Source organism: Fukomys damarensis, unplaced genomic scaffold (assembly GCF_012274545.1).
Source record: "Fukomys damarensis isolate Sample0158 unplaced genomic scaffold, DMR_v1.0_HiC HiC_scaffold_32, whole genome shotgun sequence".
Classification (NCBI taxonomy): Eukaryota; Metazoa; Chordata; class Mammalia; order Rodentia; family Bathyergidae; genus Fukomys; species Fukomys damarensis.
Window position 1 is genome coordinate 35935528 of NW_022900944.1, and position 17767 is coordinate 35953294.

General features: G+C 44.4%; 2 protein-coding genes across 2 annotated transcripts in view; one reads left to right on the forward strand and one right to left on the reverse strand.

The window, feature by feature from the left end:
- Txnl4b (thioredoxin like 4B) overlaps nucleotides 1-6153 on the forward strand; it is an 8204-nt gene extending 2051 nt beyond the window's left edge. The window contains exons 2-4 of the mRNA XM_010644492.2: nucleotides 1218-1397; nucleotides 3273-3424; nucleotides 5154-6153. Of these exons, the coding sequence (XP_010642794.1) occupies nucleotides 1266-1397; nucleotides 3273-3424; nucleotides 5154-5319 (450 nt within the window). The 5' untranslated portion in view covers nucleotides 1218-1265 and the 3' untranslated portion in view covers nucleotides 5320-6153. The remainder of the gene's footprint in view (nucleotides 1-1217; nucleotides 1398-3272; nucleotides 3425-5153) is intronic.
- Nucleotides 6154-8046: 1893 nt separating this feature from the next.
- Nucleotides 8047-11981, reverse strand: LOC104876453 (haptoglobin). Its single transcript, XM_010644491.3, has 5 exons — nucleotides 11881-11981; nucleotides 10862-10944; nucleotides 10485-10586; nucleotides 9827-9901; nucleotides 8047-8952 (listed from the first exon to the last, which is right to left on the reverse strand). The coding sequence occupies exons 1-5, from the start codon at nucleotides 11883-11885 to the stop codon at nucleotides 8174-8176; spliced, it is 1044 nt and encodes a 347-aa protein (XP_010642793.1). The 5' UTR covers nucleotides 11886-11981; the 3' UTR covers nucleotides 8047-8173.
- Between the last annotated feature and the right edge of the window lie 5786 nt (nucleotides 11982-17767).

Here is a 17767-nt window from a genome sequence, read left to right on the forward strand (position 1 = left end):
TTTTTTTTTTTTTTTTTTGGTGCCTGGGATCGATCTCGGGTCCTTGCACTTGCGAGGCAGGCCACTGAACCACTGAGCTAAATTCCCAGCCTGTAGTCCTTGTCTTGAAGCTAGAAATTTTAACTACAAGCCATCTAGCTTATAAAGTGAGGGTTCAGCACCAAAAGGAAAAAAGAAAGGGGGTTGGTTTGGTTTTCACACAGTTTTCTTATAGTACTGAGGACTGGATCCAGGGCCTTCACACTGAGCCACATGCCAGCTCTTTTTTTATTTTGGCCCAAGGTCTTGCTCAGTCACTAAGTTGCCCAGCCTGATCTCTTGCTTCAGCCTTCCAGGATGTCATACACACTAGCAATTGGAACTGTTTGCTACATGATAAGGTGCACCTACTAAGGTGTACACCAAGAATCTCTAACCCAGGATGTATGATATACAAATGTCTATCAATAAAGGACTTTTTAAAAGCATGGTAATACATGAGATGGTATGCTGCTGTGACAAAAATCTGAAAGTTTTGTGTATAGAGACATGGGTAGATCTTCATGTACTGGGTAAAAAAATACAAAGTGCAGAAAATGGATAAAGTGTGTGTACTGAACTTCTGCCATTCCTCCTGCAGAGCCACTCTTCCCCACGTCAACTGCTCTGGGACTGGAGGCTCGCCCTCTGGTTTCACTTAGAGTCAGCAGGGGGAGCATTGGCCAAAGTCAGAGGAAGAGAGGAATAGCTGCATCCCTTAGCTGCAAGATGCCCTCCTGCATGGCAGCCTCCACTCAGCTCTCTTACCACACAGTTCTGGCTGCTACCCGGGGATGGGCACAGTGCACCTTGTTTTCTGGCACCTTGCCCTAATTAAATTTTTCGAATTACCAAAATTTGAGTGTGTCATTTCTTCCCTGATGGACCATTGACTAGTACAATGGCCGTTTCTTGGTTAAAAATGAAAGAAAAATGCAGACACATTTGTATTTTCTTGTGACTATGAAAACTCTGGAAGATACATGAGAAAATTAATGAAAGCAGTCACCTGATATGTGGGGAGCGTGGGAGAGTGGGAACTGGGCCTGAAGAGGAGAACATGGGATGGAGACCTTGTATGGTATAACCTTCTGTAGTAGTTCTTCTTAAACCGCATGAATACATTACTTACTCAGAATTTTAAGTATTTTTAAATTAGGACTCGTTCACTTAATCTAAACTATCTTCAAATGTTGCAGCTGTGTTCCAGGATAGACCGTGGGGATTAACGTTTGGATTATCTGAAGATGAGCTTCCTGTTGCCCAAACTGACTAGCAAGAAAGAAGTAGATCAAGCAATAAAAAGTACCGCAGAGAAAGTGTTGGTTCTCAGGTTTGGGAGAGATGAGGATCCTGTCTGTCTGCAGCTAGATGATATTGTAAGTGAATTTTTTAATAAATGTTTTTTATTAACAATCTACATATTCTCACTTCAACATTTGCAAAGCGTGTGGAAAGGAACAGGCAGGGTGTGGGTGTAGCTATTTGTTTATTCGTTTATTTTCAGTAACCTGATCGTGTGCCTGCCCTGAGCTGAACCCCCCAAATTTGCGATTGTGTTGAATCTGTCGTGATGTCCTACCACACTAGCAGAGCAGAAAACCCTTTTTCCAAGTGTCTACGATCATTTTCCATTCTGTCCTCACAGCAGCATCCCCATTTCCAAGTGGCAGAAGAAAATACTGGGGAGGGCGGGGGCCTCCACTGGCCCAGGTATATTACACTGCAGAGCTGGGACTTGAAGTCACATTTCTCTAGCTGCCAGTGCTTCGCTTGTGTGCTGCCTCCACAGTGTGTCTGCTGGTGATTTCTGATTCACAGCCCATCTTCACATTCTGATTGGCAGAGAGGAAGACTGTGGGATACAGTAAGAGTATTCTTGTCTCTGTTTGGCGTAGCTAGACTTAACCAAGGACTAAGGTCTTTTTGAGCCATTTCTGTTACTGCCTTCCACTGTGGAACAAAGTCTAAGAATCCTCAGTATGTGGCTAAAAAAAACGAATGTGTGCCAGGCATGGTGGCATACGTCTGTAATCCCAGAGCACTCGGGAGGCTGAGGCAGGAGAATCGCTGTGAGTTCAAGACCAGCCTGAGCTACATAGTGAGTTCCAGGGCAGTCTGAACTACATAGTGAGACCCTGTCTCAAAAAAAAAAACAAAAAAGAATGTGTGATGGTTTAACCTGGGCATTAAAGGACCAAAAAATTACACACTGAGCTGTGGGGAGTAAGAAATATCAGAAATCAAGAATGTAGGCTCTGAGCTGGGAGTATAGCTTATTGGTAGAGTGCTTGCTAGCATATGTGGGTGCCATGCCAAACATTGGAGAAGTAAAGTCATGAAGGAAGAGAGACGGAGACGGGGTGGGAGGAGGAAGTTGGGGTGAAGAGGGTGCATAAATTCTGAAGCCAGGCTGCCAAAGTTCAAATCCCCACCCAACTGCTTAGGAGCTGTTTGACCCAGGATAAGTTAGCTTACCTTGTGCCTCGGTTTCTTCATCTACAAAATGGGGACTCCAATCCATACCTCAAAGGAATGTGGTAAGTATTAAGTAGATTAACACATGTAAAGCCCTTACAACTTATTTCTGCGGTGTTTTTTTTTAAGTCCAAATATTGGATTTTCGCTTTTGTTTTTATAGGGCTGAGGATCAAACCCAGGGTTCCATGCATGCTAGGCAAGAACCCTACCACTGAGCTATACCCCCACCCACAGTAAGGGAGTACAGTAGAGAGGACTTTTGTAAAATAATCAAACATGAGACAGGCATAGTGGTGCCTGTTGATAATCCCAGCACTCTAGGAAGGTGAGGCAGCAGAATCACAAATTCAAAACTCCCCTGGACAACTTAGTAGCTTAGTGAGAACCTGTCTCAAAATATAAAATAAAAAAACAAAGTGGTTTGGGTATATTCAGTGCAGAGACCCTGAGTTCAATCCTTAGTACTGTAAAAAAAGAAATAGTCAAACATGGACAGAAAATTAAAAGAAGAAATATATTTTCCCAGTGCCTTCTAATAACCCTGTCAACAGTGCAGTAACTCAGCCTCTGAACACCAAGGCTGCACTGTCTGATGTGGAACTCAAACAGCTAGATTCTTGGCCCAGGAATTTCCTCAAGCAAAATATTCTGTTACAGTGAAATGTTTTACAAAACAAAGCTTAGCTATTTCTCCTACTGGTTTCCTGTGGTTCTTTTGTTTTGTTCTTTGCTACTTCTCCTATTGTGACCTCCATCCCTCTTGTCGTTTGCAGCTTTCTAAGACCTCTCCTGACTTGAGTAAAATGGCTGCCATATACCTGGTAGACGTGGACCACACTCCAGTTTACACACAGTATTTTGACATCAGTTACATTCCATCTACTGTATTTTTCTTCAATGGGCAGCATATGAAAGTGGATTATGGGTAAGTTAGCTTAACTTTGAAGCCAATCCAATCTTAAAAGTTCCTTTGATCAAAGAAGCTTCAGTAGCGCACCCATTTACATGAGATGTTAGCTCTGTGATCGTTTGTACCACGCTGTTTTCTGGGTTGATGCACTCTTGAATCTTTTATGTGAAAATGGTACAAATTGAGAGCATTTCATATGATTGGCAAATTTTAATTTCGGACCTAATTATGAAAGAATAGTTATAGTTGTGAAAACATAAACCATCCTTAAATCTAGAAAATATAGAGTAGGTCTGTTAGCTAAGTACAGAAGGTAAAAAACTCTTCAAGAATTTTATTTAAAATAATATATGCAGTTATTCTTAAACTTTTAGGACTAATAAGGCATTTATAAAAGAAACCTTCCTCCAGCAAATAAAGACACATTTCTCTCTTGCTAAATGTCTTTTTCCACTTAGAGAATTTTTAAGTCATTCTTCAACAAAGCCTGCCAAAATGAGTAGCAATGTGGCACCATGCTTGTGCCTGCCTTGCAATCGCAAGGTCCTGAGTTTCATTCCCTGGTACCAAAAAAAAAAATTATCAATATAAATTATTCTTTAACACTTTCCACTATACCTGATTAGTGTCCCCATGCTAAATAATTTTAACAATATCTATATTCTCATCACTTTTTTTTCTGGTAAGGTACATATACCTCGACCATGTTTTGTCATTATCTGTTTGAAAGAGAGTTAAATACTGGCCTGTGGATTTAGCTCAGTGGTTCCATTGCCTGCCTCACAAGCACAAGGACCCAAGTTCGATCCCCAGTACCAAAATAGAAGAGAAAGAGAGAGAGAGAGAGTTAAATACTTCCTATTTTTAAATGCTTTAAAGCTATTTATTTTCTTAGCTCACACTTGATGTATTAGTTTGATACAACCTTTTTAGAGGGTATTTTATGACACTGTATATCAAATACTGTCAAAGTGTTTAAGCATTTTAACCCAGTAATTTTTTCAAGAATTTCATACAATGACTTTGAAAGAAATAATCATTAGCTGAAAACATATCACTAAATAGCTTGTGATATGGTTCCCATTGTCATGAAAAAAGAAATACAGTTCTCACGTGCACAGACATACACATAATATTGGAAGGATACACGCCAAAAGGTGACTGACTTCTGGCCTCATTGGTGATTTTGTTTTTGTCTAAAAAATTTCTACAATAAGTGTACCTAGGGCCGGGGATTTAGCTCAGTGGTTCGGCAGCCTGCCTTGCAAGCACAAGGACCCGAGTTCAATCCCCGGTACCAAAAAAAAAAAAAAAAACAATAAGTGTACCTAGTGCTTAAAGTATTTTTTAAAAATAATTCGATACAATAATTCAAACAACTCGAAGGTATAACTGACAAGAAGTTGGGAGTCTGGGACTAATTGATGGGTTCTGCACAGAAACACCAAGGAAGCTAATGCCTGCTCCCATGCTTAGTGAATTCTATTTAGTAACTATTTTCGAAGTGATTGAAATAGGTTTTGAGGCAGAATATTTCACATGCCAGAGCTTCCCTGTCAGGGGCCCACAGCACAGCTTTCAGTCATGTATCGTCTACCAAGTGTGAAAAATGAAATGTCAGGCTACACATCTGACTCCCACCAAGAAGAAAGGAAGCCACTATTCATTTTGTTTATCCAGCAAGTCTTCAGCAAGCAATTGTTAAAAGTCCTGAGAGCAGTTATTTCTCTTTTATGCTGTCTAGGTCTCCAGATCACACTAAGTTTGTGGGCAGTTTCAAAACTAAACAAGATTTCATAGATTTGATCGAAGTAATCTATCGAGGTGCAATGAGGGGAAAACTTATCGTCCAAAGTCCTATTGATCCCAAGAATATTCCCAAATATGACCTTCTCTATCAAGACATTTAGCACGTCTCCTGTTGCCAGACAGGAAGAGAAAGAAAAGCGCCTGTTGAAACGGTACCTGAATCCAGCGTGCCGTTTATCTGGAGCCCACCCCCCCAGGAACAAAGTCTTAACTACACTTAATAAGAATCTGATCTCTCCTGGAAGTCAGAGTTGCCACTTATTTCTGAGGAAGAAAATTGTGTTTCAAGGACTCAGGACTGCAAAGACAGGACTGCGTTGTCTGGGGGGAAAAATAGCTTTATGGGATTTGCAAGTTTTAATGACTTTATGAAGAATTGTCGCTCTCCCGCAGTCCTCCTGGGAAAGCCTTGGGCAAGTCACTGCTTCTCTCACACCTTGCAGTGGCTGTTGGTACTGAAGTCCCAGAACACGAAGATGGACACTGAGCTTCAGGGAGTGGGCCAGGCAGCTTGGGACATGCTTGGCTGCCATTGACTTCTTTGCCAACAGAAGCCCAGTTCTCTTCTGGGCTTCTGACTGCAAGCACTGACTGCAAGTCCAACCCCTTTGCTGGGTGCTTCTCAGGATTGCCCTGCAGGGAGTGGTGACCATGAGAGTTGGGTCTGGCTGATGTGGCACAGGAGAAAGGCTGCTAGGGGCTTTCTGTGTCCTTTGTCAATAAAAGGAGAGGCATTCCAGGCATAAAATAAAACTACCTCTGTTTTCTTTCTCTTCTTTTCATTTGAGCCCATGAGGCAGCCAGCATTCAGATGAAAAATCAATATACTGACAAGAATAATTAAAGGAGTCTGATCATCAAGTATGGTCGTACATGCCTGTAATCCCATCAACTTGGGTGGTTAAGACAGGAGGATCACAAGTTGGATGCCAGCCTGGGTAATTTAGCAGACCCTGTCTCAAAATGTTTAAGATGGGCAGGAGGCATAGCTCAGTGGCAGAGTTCATATGCAAAGCCCTGGTTCAATCCCCAGTACCATTAAAAAATAATTTTTTATGACCCCCTGATGATGTTATTGAACTCCTAAGTGAACTCCAGACCTGCCTGCCTCCAGACTCCTATGAAAGAATAAAATATCTTCTTTGCCTATCAAGTTTTTTGTTCTCCAGCCTAAACAATATTTGGTATGCAGTAAGTGTTCAGTTACCAATAAAAATTGAGAACTTGCATCCATAAAATTCTCATATCTTTCTCTGAAGTCCTGATTTATGCTTTAGAACTGATCTTAGTTGCTTTCTGTTCCACAAGTAATTTGTTGAATATTTCCTGTATACCCCATGAGATGCTAGGTGCTACATACAGGTGACTTCTGCACAGGGATAAAGGCTTCTGAAAGGAGGTGCCACTCGAGTCTTAGGGGGAGCAGGAAGTCCTTGGGCAGACAGGGAGGGTCAGCAGAGGTCCCTGGAGCAGGGAGATCTTGGAGAATAACATAGGAGGAGAGAGGCACAGAAGATAAATGAGAATATACCAGAGATTTTCTTTTATCATCACTTCCTTCCTGGCGATAGCCAAGAACCACTTAATACAATCATAACTCTTCAAAACTGGGGGTGGTTTCTTCTGCCAGAAAGATACTGACAAAAGAAAAAAGGGTGTGACTCATTGCATTCTGAGAGGCTTTTTGTATGTGTCTGTGTTATTTTTCAGCTTCTGGCTATAGCTTCCTGCACAGGTTCTGGATCATAGGTCTCTGTCTCCCTTGGTGTGCTAACTCTGACTGGTTGGAATGTTGTGGGTCTGGAAAGCACATGTGAAGAGAGCGCCACAGTGAAAAGCAGACTCTAGTGAGAACATGGTGACATCGGTGGCCTTTTACACAATGAGAAGGAAAGGCCATGTGTTGGCATGATGAAACAGTAAATTAGGAAAGGGTCACTGTAGGATTGGAGCAGAAAGCATCCAGAGAGGAGAGCTTCCTGCTCACCCTTCTCCTGGAAGACCTGAGTACAGGACCCTGACTTCTGGGCAGTAGAAGATCACACAACTCGTTTTTGACTCCTGCTGAGGAGGAGACTCCAAACTCTATGAAAAACATCCCAGAGCCTTGTGACTGGTAGGGACTCTTAAAGATAATCTAGTAAGGGCTGGTATGTAGCTCAGTGTCACTGCACCTGCCTGGCAAGCACAAAGTCCTGAGTTCGATCCCCTGTACCAGAAAAAAAAAAAATCTAGTTTAAGCCCCTCGTGGGAAGAGTCCAGGGAAATGATCATGGCCAAGGAGCTTAAAGCATTCAGCACATCTGTGGACTGGGCTGATGTGAACCCAGCAAGTCCAGATATCCTTCCTTTATACTTCTTTATTTTCTGAGACACTGGTAGGTGGGAGCACAGTCAGTGAAAGTACTGCCTTTGTCCAAACTTGTTTTCACCCTTAAGCTGGCATCTTCCCCTCCAGTCCTGCACCCTTCCTGCTAATTCTCTTCAGAGGCAAGAGGATGGAGTAAAACGAGCCCTGAGTTTGCATTCAGACAGGCCTGGGTTCAAGTTCAGCTTCCCTATTAAATAGCTACATAACATTACACGAAGCACTTCACTCCCCTTGCATTTCCTTGTCTCTAAATGTGTAACTGCGAGCTGTGAGACCTGGCATTCAGTAGGCACACAGTCAATGAGCATGATTGCCCAGCGTGGGACAGTTTATCACCTCAGGGATTTCCAGTGGCTGGGAGAGCCACCTGCCATATTCCTAGTAGACTGTGCCACTTGGCTGCACAGTACCATAAATGAGAGAATAAAAAGGCCCCACACTAAAAACAGCACAGAAATGAGTCTAAAACAAGCTCTTTATTGATTGACACAGCAGTACTGGGCTGATGCCCATCAGCTTCAGAACTGATCTTACCCCATCCTCTCTTCCCTCTCCCAAGGTGAAATCTTGCTACCAGGCTTGCATTAGTTGTTGGCCATGGTTGTCTGAACCCAGTCCAGGATGGAGGCCACCTTCACGTACACACCATACTCAGCTACCGTGCAACTCTTGTCAAAGCTCAGGATCCCAGCCGCGTACCAGGTGTCCTGCTCCAGGTCGTGAACGGCAAAGGCGCCGCCAGCATCGCCATAGCAGGTGTCCTCCTGATACCTGGACATGCCGGCACAGAAGGTGTGTTCATTCAGGGTGGGCTGCACCCCTACAGGGCTCTTCTGGGTCTTCTCCTCGGGCGATGTGCTGCCCTCGTAGTGCTCCACACATTTGCTCTGGTTAGCAACAGGCAGCGTGACATACTTGAGATGCTCAGTAAACCTAAAGTTGACATTGCGCCCCCAGCCAGACACGTAACCCACACGCCCCACCTCCGCATAATCCTTCGAAGGCAGGCAAATAGGCATCACCCTCTCATGGACGGACACCTTCTGTTTGAGTTTGATGAGCCCAATGTCTACTGTGGAATAGTTTGGGTGGAAAACCACCTTCTCAATCTCCACTGGCTGCCTTTTTCCCACGAAGAGTTTCAAGGTAGGGGCAATCTCCTCTGCTGTAGCATTCTCTGTGTGATTCAGGAAGAGATTTTTGGCTGTGGTCAAAAGCCACTGTTCACTGATCAGTGTGGCCCCCGTGGTGAGGTTGTGACGGGAGATCATCTTAGCCTGCCAGGGAAAGCTGCCTTTGGCGTCCAGGGAGCCACCAATGATGCGCTGCACCTGATCCACTGGATTCTTCGGCTTTCCACATACTGCCAAGGAGAGCAGGACAGCCGTAAGCAGAAATACGAATGCGCCTCCCCTCCCAGAATGTGGGGAGAGGAATGGGTGTTGCTGCCATCTGCACTCTTTCTTCACTTGTTTCAAAGCTAGGAATACTCATATGCTTTGTCCTTGCCCCCACTCATTTCCAGTAATTACAGTGTAAAATAACGTCTTTTAGTCATTCACATCACAAAGCAGAGTTCCATTTTCTAACCCAGTAAAGAAGTGACACCAAGATTGTAAAGCCTAGCAGAGTGGTTAAACATTTTATCACCACAGGAATTTCCACTCCTCCCAGAATTCACTGGTTGAGCTGGGAGCTGTGTGATTCCTTCTCTCTGACTAAAGAAGGCTGTAGCAGTGTTGGCAGGACACAGATTCTACAGATACAGCAAGTAACCCAGGGCAGCTTGGTGGTTCATACTCTGGCAGCAGAAGGTGGGCAGATCCTCTATTCCCAGAGGGAAAACAGAGAGCGACAGCTCTTCCTGACAAAAACAAGTCCCACCCATCCCCAGCCTCCTGCCTCTGAGTCCTGCTTTCCTCACTTCCTTGACACAGTCTCCCTAGAGCTTCTTTACCCTTGACCCTGGCTCTCTAGCTAAGCTGTCTGTATATCTTTAGGTCTCCTGATGAGGCTGTGTGGATAGTGAATTGAGCCAGTTCCCTCAGGCCCAAATGGACAAGCTGCTTTGTGAGCTCCCCTGAGAGTCATTCCCTTGCTGACCAGACCAGCCCCACGGCTGAGTTCTCCCTACCCCTCATCTTGGCTCTTGTCTGCTCAGGGGAAGCCACGAGGAGTGAAGTGTCTCTGACCTGTTAACCGAGGTGGCTCCCCATGCACTAACCCTTGGTACCCACCTGCTTCACATTCTGGAAGTTTCTCTCCAGTGGCCTTGTTCACCCACTGCTTCTCACTGTTTAAGGCATACATTCCTGAAACAAGAGGAAGGAAGGAGAGGAATCAAATCTGGACCTGGTGCGGCATGAGAAGGTATTTTAAAGAGGAGGAGGAGGAGGAGGTGGGAAGAAGAGAAACACAGGGTAGGTGAGAAGGAATGGGCAGAGCACTGCGCTTCCAGTCAAGTGCTGGACAGACTGTGGTTGGGGAAGTCTTGACAAGACAGGTCAGGATCGGGACTCGCAGGCTGTGTGAACTTGGGCGAGGTCCTCAAGCTCTCTGTGCCTCAGTTTCCTCATAATAGCAGTATCTCCTCCAAGGAGTGCCACGAGAAGGGAGCTTCAAACAGACACTCAGGAAGTGCCAGGAACACAGTGCTTGCTCTGGGAGTGTCACCTACTGTCACCCTGCTTTTGTGGATGGAGCTGTTACCGTGAGACAGGCAGAAGACTGAGAAGTAAGTTTGCTTAAAGGATCACTTTACTGATGACGGAACCTTAATTAGAGGCTCGATCTCCTGGCTCCAAGGAGTCTGTGCGAACTGCTGGCCAGCCCAGCCCCATGCATCATGGAAATGTCAGGGTGAGTGTGTGCAGGGCAGAGACTTCTGGGTCTTACCATCCCCCTCAGTGCGCAGCCTGTAGTACGTCTTACACTGATAGCGAACCAGGTGCTCCACATAGCCATTTGCAATCTCAGGGGGCTTTGGACAGCTGTCATCTGCAAAACAAAGGACACCAGAAAAGGAAGCTAATCTCCAGAAGTTGTTCCCAAAAACCTGTAAAAAGTCAGCTGAGAGGAAGCCACTCTACACATCAGCCTCCCTGCCCGCAAATGGAAACCAAGGGAAGGGCAGTCTCTCCTCATTGCCAGGGGACAACCGGTGACAAGGGGGAACTGGGTCTTCCACAAAGGACAGTGCAGGTCAGATGGGGGCTGAGTGGACCACAGCAGAACTAGCGATGCACAGCTCCTGCTCAGGCCCAGAGACCTACCTGCAATTTCCGTGACTTCATTGTTAGGGTCCACAGCCAAAAGCTGTCCCCAGAGCAGGAGGGTGACAAGAGCTCCCAGAGCACTGCAGAGAGATGACAAGGAGTGCAAAGTTGGTCTCCCTGCTTCACAGCACACACACCTTTCCCACAAACCCAGAAAATAGATAGATGGAATTGCCAGGACCAAGAAGTTACACTCAGCCACCCACTTTAGCAGCCTCTGAGCACACCCAGCTTCCAGCAGGCTTCGTGTTGCCCAGAGTTCTGGATAAGCTTCAGGAAGGTACCACCAAAGGAGGAAGGCACCGAGCTAGGTGAGTCTCTGTTTCTGCCCATGTCCAGAAAACATTCAATTGACAGTCATTCTCCAGCAAACAGAAGTCTCCCTCAGACATCCCCCAACTACTGGGCTACAGGCACTGCTGATAAAATGAGGATAACTTGAAGGTGGGTACATAGGGCTTATTACACTATCCCCTCTACTTTTTTGTATTTTTCCATGTTTTTAATATATATAATTTAAAATATATATATATATATATGGTTGCTCCTATTATTTTACAAGCATTAGCCTTTAAGGAAGGGTGTGTGAAACCCAGAATGCCAGAAGGCTGCTGGGAGGAGGATTGGCTTCCTGAAAGCCTGGCCATGGCCTTGGGCATCAGAACACAGGCCATGCTTACCAGGTACCCACCTTGCCCACCAATGTCTACCATTCAGGGATTGCCTGGTGATGTTCGGTTTCTACTCCTGTTATTTCGCCTCTTCAAAAAGTCTTTCCATTCTGATAAAATCTAAGTGAGTGCATCCCATCTCCTGGCAAAGATGGCACTGTCTGAAAGGACCACCTTTTACAGATGCAGACTAGCAGTGGACTTCGTACGCTAAGCCCTGTAACTCGCTACAGCCTAGGCTATTTGCCCTGTTTCCTTGTTATATGTTTGCAGCTCTCCACTAGGCTTGTTCTGTAATGAAACAAGAGAAGGACGGCTAGACTGTGGGAGAGTGAGGAAACTCACCTCATTTTGGGCTTGTATTGCTTCTGGAAGAGCAGTGCTGTAGGGGCACCTGCCCAGCCTTTAATGCTTCTAGGCCTGACCCCACCTCCTAATTTGTAATTCCCGAGTTTACACAATTTTGGCCTTGGTAAGGTCATTGACATGTTCCAGTAACAAAACCACAAACAATACCCCTCTTAAGAGTTGAGCTCTTGCATCACAGCGGGTGTTATTTTACCAAGCCCTGAAGAAATCTGACAACTTTGTGACCCTGTGTACCTGCCAAAAGTGTTTCCAGAAAACACTTGGGCAGGAGGAGGCTGCTATTCTGACTCTTTATTTTGGAGGGTTTTCAGCATGGAAAATGAACTTGCATTGAGTTATTTCAAACCATTTATAGACATTCTTGCAATTTAGCTTAGATATTAAGAAAACTAATGAGAGCATTTCCTTTTCACAATCATTTTCCACACCTATGTGAAATCTCCGTGTTGCTAAAAGTTCTCTGAAATCAGCACACTCTGTTTATTGTGTCTTCTGATTGCTTTTTGCAATAAATCACACAAAGATAGAACTATAGACTGACACAGGATTGTAAATCTGTCAATTCTAGAGGGTTTCAAAGAGGCCTTTGAGTTGTTTTAAACCTATACACACCCACAACCTAGTTTATTTTTTTGTTGTTGTTGTGTTTTGGGGGGGGTACCAGAGATTGAACTCGGGTCCTTGCACTTGCAAGGCAGGCCACCAAACCGCTGAGCTAAATCCCCAGCCCCACACAACCTAGTTTAAATGGACCTGTAAAGAAAATATTCCCTTTTCACAGTCATTTTGCCCACCTTATGTGGGCATCTCCATATTGTGTATAAGCTCTCCAGTCTGAAATCAGTGAAACATGCTTAGCAAATCTTCCCTACTTGCTGTTTTCAAGATATCATAGAGTTAGAGCTGTAGAGTACCCTGACACAGATCAACATACAATGGCAGTGATTCTTGTGGTTTATAATCCAGAAATTAGTCCAAACAGATAGATGATAAAAATCACTGTTTCAGCCAAATATCTGTACCTATATATCCTAAGTATGATTTCATTGAAAGCAGCAACTCAATTAAACAACAAAAGAAGTGAAAAGACAGTCTACAGAATGGTAGAAAATATTTGCAAATATGTATATATATATATATATATGGCGGCAAAAAACATGAAAAGATGCTAAACATCATTGAAAAATGTCATTAGGGAAATGCCAGAAGACACTTACATTAGGATAACTATCAGAAACAAATACACAACCACACACATACTCATACAGCAGTATGGAAAAGCGTGTGGAGAAATGAGAGCTCTCATACATTTCTGGTGGGAATGTAAAATAGCTCATTCTCTGTGGAAAACAGTTGATATCTCTTCGAAAACCTATGCCTAGCATTGCCGCATGACCCAGCAGTTCCACTTCCAAGTAGGAATTAAAATCCAAGACTCAGAAACTTGCACGCTAGTACTCACTGCATCATTTTCACAATTGCCAAAAAAATGGAAACAGGCCACGTGCCCACCAGCAGACGAATGCAACAGATGACAAACACGGTGTATTCATACAACAGAACATTATTCACCTCTTTGAAGAAGAGATGAAGCCAATAAGATGCTACAATATGATAAACTTAAAAATGTAATAAGCCAAAACCAAAAGGACAAATATTATATGACCCACTTACATCAAATACCTAAAATAGTCAAACTCATGGAAAAAGTATGCAAATGAGAAAATATGGGGGCTGAGAGGAGGGAGGAATGGGGTGTTATTGCTTAATGTGTACAGAGTTTCTGTTCAGGGTGATGAAAAGGCCTTAGAAACAGTTAGCAGTGGTTGCACAACAGTGCTAATGTAATTAATGCCGCTGGATTGTGCACTTAAGCACAGTTAAATTCTATACATATTTTATCACAACAAAAATTCAATAAACAGTAAATATTGGTTTTGTATCATTGTTACTCATATCTATACAATATATTGCTGTTTTGTTTTCTTCCCCCCAACAAAAGATTTATCTTTTGAGACAGATTCTCACTATGTAGTTTAGGCTGGTCTTGAGCTCACTACATAACCCAGACGGGCCTCAGACTTGCAGTGAGTTTCCTGCCTCAGCCTCCTGAGTGCTGGATTATATGTGTGCACCACCACTCCTGGCTAATTTTAATTTTTTTAATGGAATTGAAAATGCAAAATATAAAATGTTACCTCGTGAGTGAGGAGGAAGGCATAAGAGAAAAGTACATAGATAAATATAAATGAATTAGTGTTGATGATCTAGCTTTGGGGCTGGGATAGGTTCATGAATATACATTATTTTACTGTGTTTTAGTTGCATAATATATATATACATGCATAGATCACAGACAGCATTTTATAAGTATCAAACATCATATTTGAAAATATGGAGGATGAGGAGGAAATCCCCTGAAGAACTTGCTAAGAGACCCCTCTCCCATCGACTGACCCAGGAGATCTGAGCAGGATGTGAGTGCTCCCTGTTCCAACTCTGAGATGCCTTCCCCTCCCTGCAGGTGCATGCGGCTGACTGGGCCAATCCCCCATTCACAAGGCAGAGCCAAGGCTGGCCCTGAACTGTGCTCTGGCCTGGCGCTTGCCTTCTCTCCCTGCCCCTGGAATCTGAAGGCTACCTTGTAAATGAGCCCCAGCTATTCGTGGCCGCTGGAGAACGAAAGGTCACAAGGGAGAAGGCAGCCTCCCAGCCCTCAGCCAGTCGCACTTCTCCAGGGCCCTCCCCAGAGGAATAAGCCCTTATACCACAGTCCACAGAGGCTGACCCAGACCCAAATGACCTCTGCCTCAGCTCAGCCCAGGCCAAACTGCTGACCTGCAGAATCGTAAGCTAAACAGAAAAGGTGGCAGTTTAAAGTCACTAGGCTTTGGAAGGTGTGTTAGGCAGCCAGTGTAAGCTAGCACTGCTGACCTACAGAACAGATGAAAATGTAGCTCCAGGGACAGAAGCTGGAATGAAGCTGTTAGAATTCCCCTCCCTGGGCCCCTTTGTCCCTGCCACCGTTGGTCTTCACCAGCTTTTTGCCACCCAGTTGCCTCCATGTTCAGGAAGAGACCTCCTGGGCCAGGGATTTAGCTCAGTGGTTCCTCTGCCTGCCTCGAAAGCACAGGGTCCTAAGTTTGATCCCGGGTACCAAAAACAAAACAGAAAAAGAAACCTACTGCCCTGCCTTTCCCAAAGCCTTGTCCAAAGGACACCACAGACTGTGAAGGAGCCAGCTGAACCTGGAGCCATTTCCTCCTGTGTCCTGCTCCCCCTTTCCCCATTCACTGTGACACCCCTCCTCCAGAAATCATTATCCCTCAGTCCCAGCCAGTCCTCTGCCCACGGTCTTGAAAATGTCACAACCCTAGACTTCTGGTTTCTTTTCTGCCCTGGTTGCTTCTACTTCTCCACAGAGGGGAGAAACTGAAAGGGGGTTCACGTGCCCTTTTGGGTGCCCCTTCCCAATTAGGCCACTCACGCACCGAGAGGTCCGGCAGGAGATCTTTATTGTAGGGAGGCGAGCAGGAGGCAGGGAGGCAGAGAGAGAGAGAGAGAGAGAGAGGAGGAGGAAGAAGAAGCAGAAGGAGAGAGAAGAACAAAGAAAGGAAGGTCCTTTTATCAGTTTGGGGGTGGGCTATTGTTTATTTATGAGGAGTGAGTTACTTTTAACCTATCACAGGCCAGATTGCTTTTATGGGCCCAGTCCTGCAGACACAGATTTCAACTTTCCTGGACCACTGTGGCCTTGTGGGGGGGAGGGAAACCAGAGATAAGGGCATGAGGTCATTTTAGGAGCCAAGATGTACCAGGAGAATGCAGCCTGTGAGGCGGCGTCACAGCATACTTTAACATGATCAATTCCCTAACTTTCCCCACTCTTTGATTTTGGATGACAATCGACAGCCAACATGTCCATGGCAGGCGGAAAAAGGGGCAGAGAGTCTGTCTTCTGTATCTACTTCCTGCTGAATTGGGGCAACGAATCAACCTAGGGGGCAGGCATGGAGGTTGGCCAGCTGAGTTGTCCTTTATGAACATGGAATTGTTGACAGCAGCAGTATTATCATTGGAATTGTTGGTAGGGCTTCCTGAGAAAAGTCCAAGCACACAAATCAGTTAATGAGGGAGGGGAGAGTAGAAGATAATTTGTATGAGGCTGTGGACTGGTTGGAGGGTTATTAAGAACAAGTATAAAGGTAAAGATTGTGACTTCAGACAGGGTGAAATCTGATAAAGTTTTTTGGAGCTGTGTATTAGTGATCCAGTCGGCTATCAGGTAATAGGAGGAGGGTGGGGAGTAAACCAGAGAATATCAGTCCAAAGATCATTTAGAAAATGTTTAAATTGAGCCAAGATCTGAATTATGGTTAGTTGGTTGGCTGTCATGTAACACGGTGGTCTCACTGGGGTCTCTGGCCTGACGTATCAGCTGGTGAGCCTTCTGTCGGGAGACTTGAGTGGAGAGGCAACTGACCTGGGATTGAATAAGATGGAGAACACAGGGGGCAACTGTATAGGTAGATACAGAAAGGGCAGCATAAATCAGCTGTGGGCCAGTCTGAACAGCAGCAGTAATTTGATGATTTGGTCAAAGAACTGGCATAAGGTGGCCTGGAATGTGATTTCAGGAGATCATACCTGGGTCTGAAGGAGGGCTGAATTAGGCTGGGAGTGAGTCAAGGTATACACCAGGGGCTTATTGGCTTGGGTAAGGTTTGGGAGGGAAAACAGGAGCAGGAGAGGAACCATTATTGTTTCCAGTAATTAAGAATGACAAAGAATGAGATTATGAGGTAATAGGCCAATGAGAGTAAACACCTGGAAGTAAAATTATAATTGGAAGGAGATTCTGTGGCCAATCCTATCCCAAGGACAAGTCTCAGGAGTACTAATATAAGAAGACTTAGGATATCAGTGGCTGTTGTAGTGTGAAATGGGTCACAATACCCTGTGAAAGGATGAGAGGGTAAACAGTTAGGTTGGCTTATCTGACTCAGGACTGGATGATGGTGAAGGATCCTGGGCAATACTTAAATTTAGAGCAGGGCTTTGAGTGCACTGTCTCCTGGAGTCAAAGTCTATGAAATTTTCTGGATAGACCTGTTTTATTTTAGAGTGGTGGTAGCTGAACTTTAGTTAACTTGACAGCTGTGGGAGTAACCATAAGTGTCTTATATATGGCTCTTTTCATATATAAAGTCTTTCAAGGTACAGGGTGGCCTTCCAAACAAGATCTCATATGGGGAGAACCCAGTATGACTTGGGGTATCTTTTATTTAAAAGAAGGTTAAAGGGAGCCGATCAACTCATAACCTGGTGTTATTTGACAGTATTTACCTTAAGGGTATAATCTATCATTTTTTAACCTTATAAGAACTCTGAGGTCAATAAGCAGTATAACAGTTTAGCTAGATCTTATATAACCTGTTATAAATGCTGGCCCATTGTCATTGTCTATGGAGAGAGGCAGACCAAACCTTGGAATTTTTAATAAAATCTTGTACACTTCTGAAGCCCTCTGTTTTTATAGGGAAGGCCTCAGGCCCTCTAGAAAAAGTACAGACCCATATTAACACATTTATAACCTTTATAGGGAATGGGTGTCTTAATCAAGAGAAATATTTGGGAGGAGAATGGGCCTCAAAAGTCTGTCACTAGTGTCTGTTTATTGATTGTCTCTTTTGGTTATTCTTTTCTGATGGGTGTTTAAGACCATATTAGAGTGAGACCTGTGTTAATCAATATGAACTTCTTGTTATCTATCTGTCAAGGTCAGTTAAGTCTCTTTAGGCATTATTTTGGAACCATGTAATAGAGCCTCTCAGCTCCCAGTGTCAGCTGTTAGGATGGGTCC

Bases quoted from the DNA above. Each gene is read 5' to 3' on its own strand.
- LOC104876453 (XM_010644491.3), bottom strand. The intron at 10,587-10,861 runs GTAGGTCTCTGG...TTTGTTTTGCAG, and splicing joins TGAAGTCACGGAAATTGCAG to ATGACAGCTGTCCAAAGCCC. The intron at 8,953-9,826 runs GTGGGTACCAAG...TCTCCTTGGCAG, and splicing joins ACTTCCAGAATGTGAAGCAG to TATGTGGAAAGCCGAAGAAT.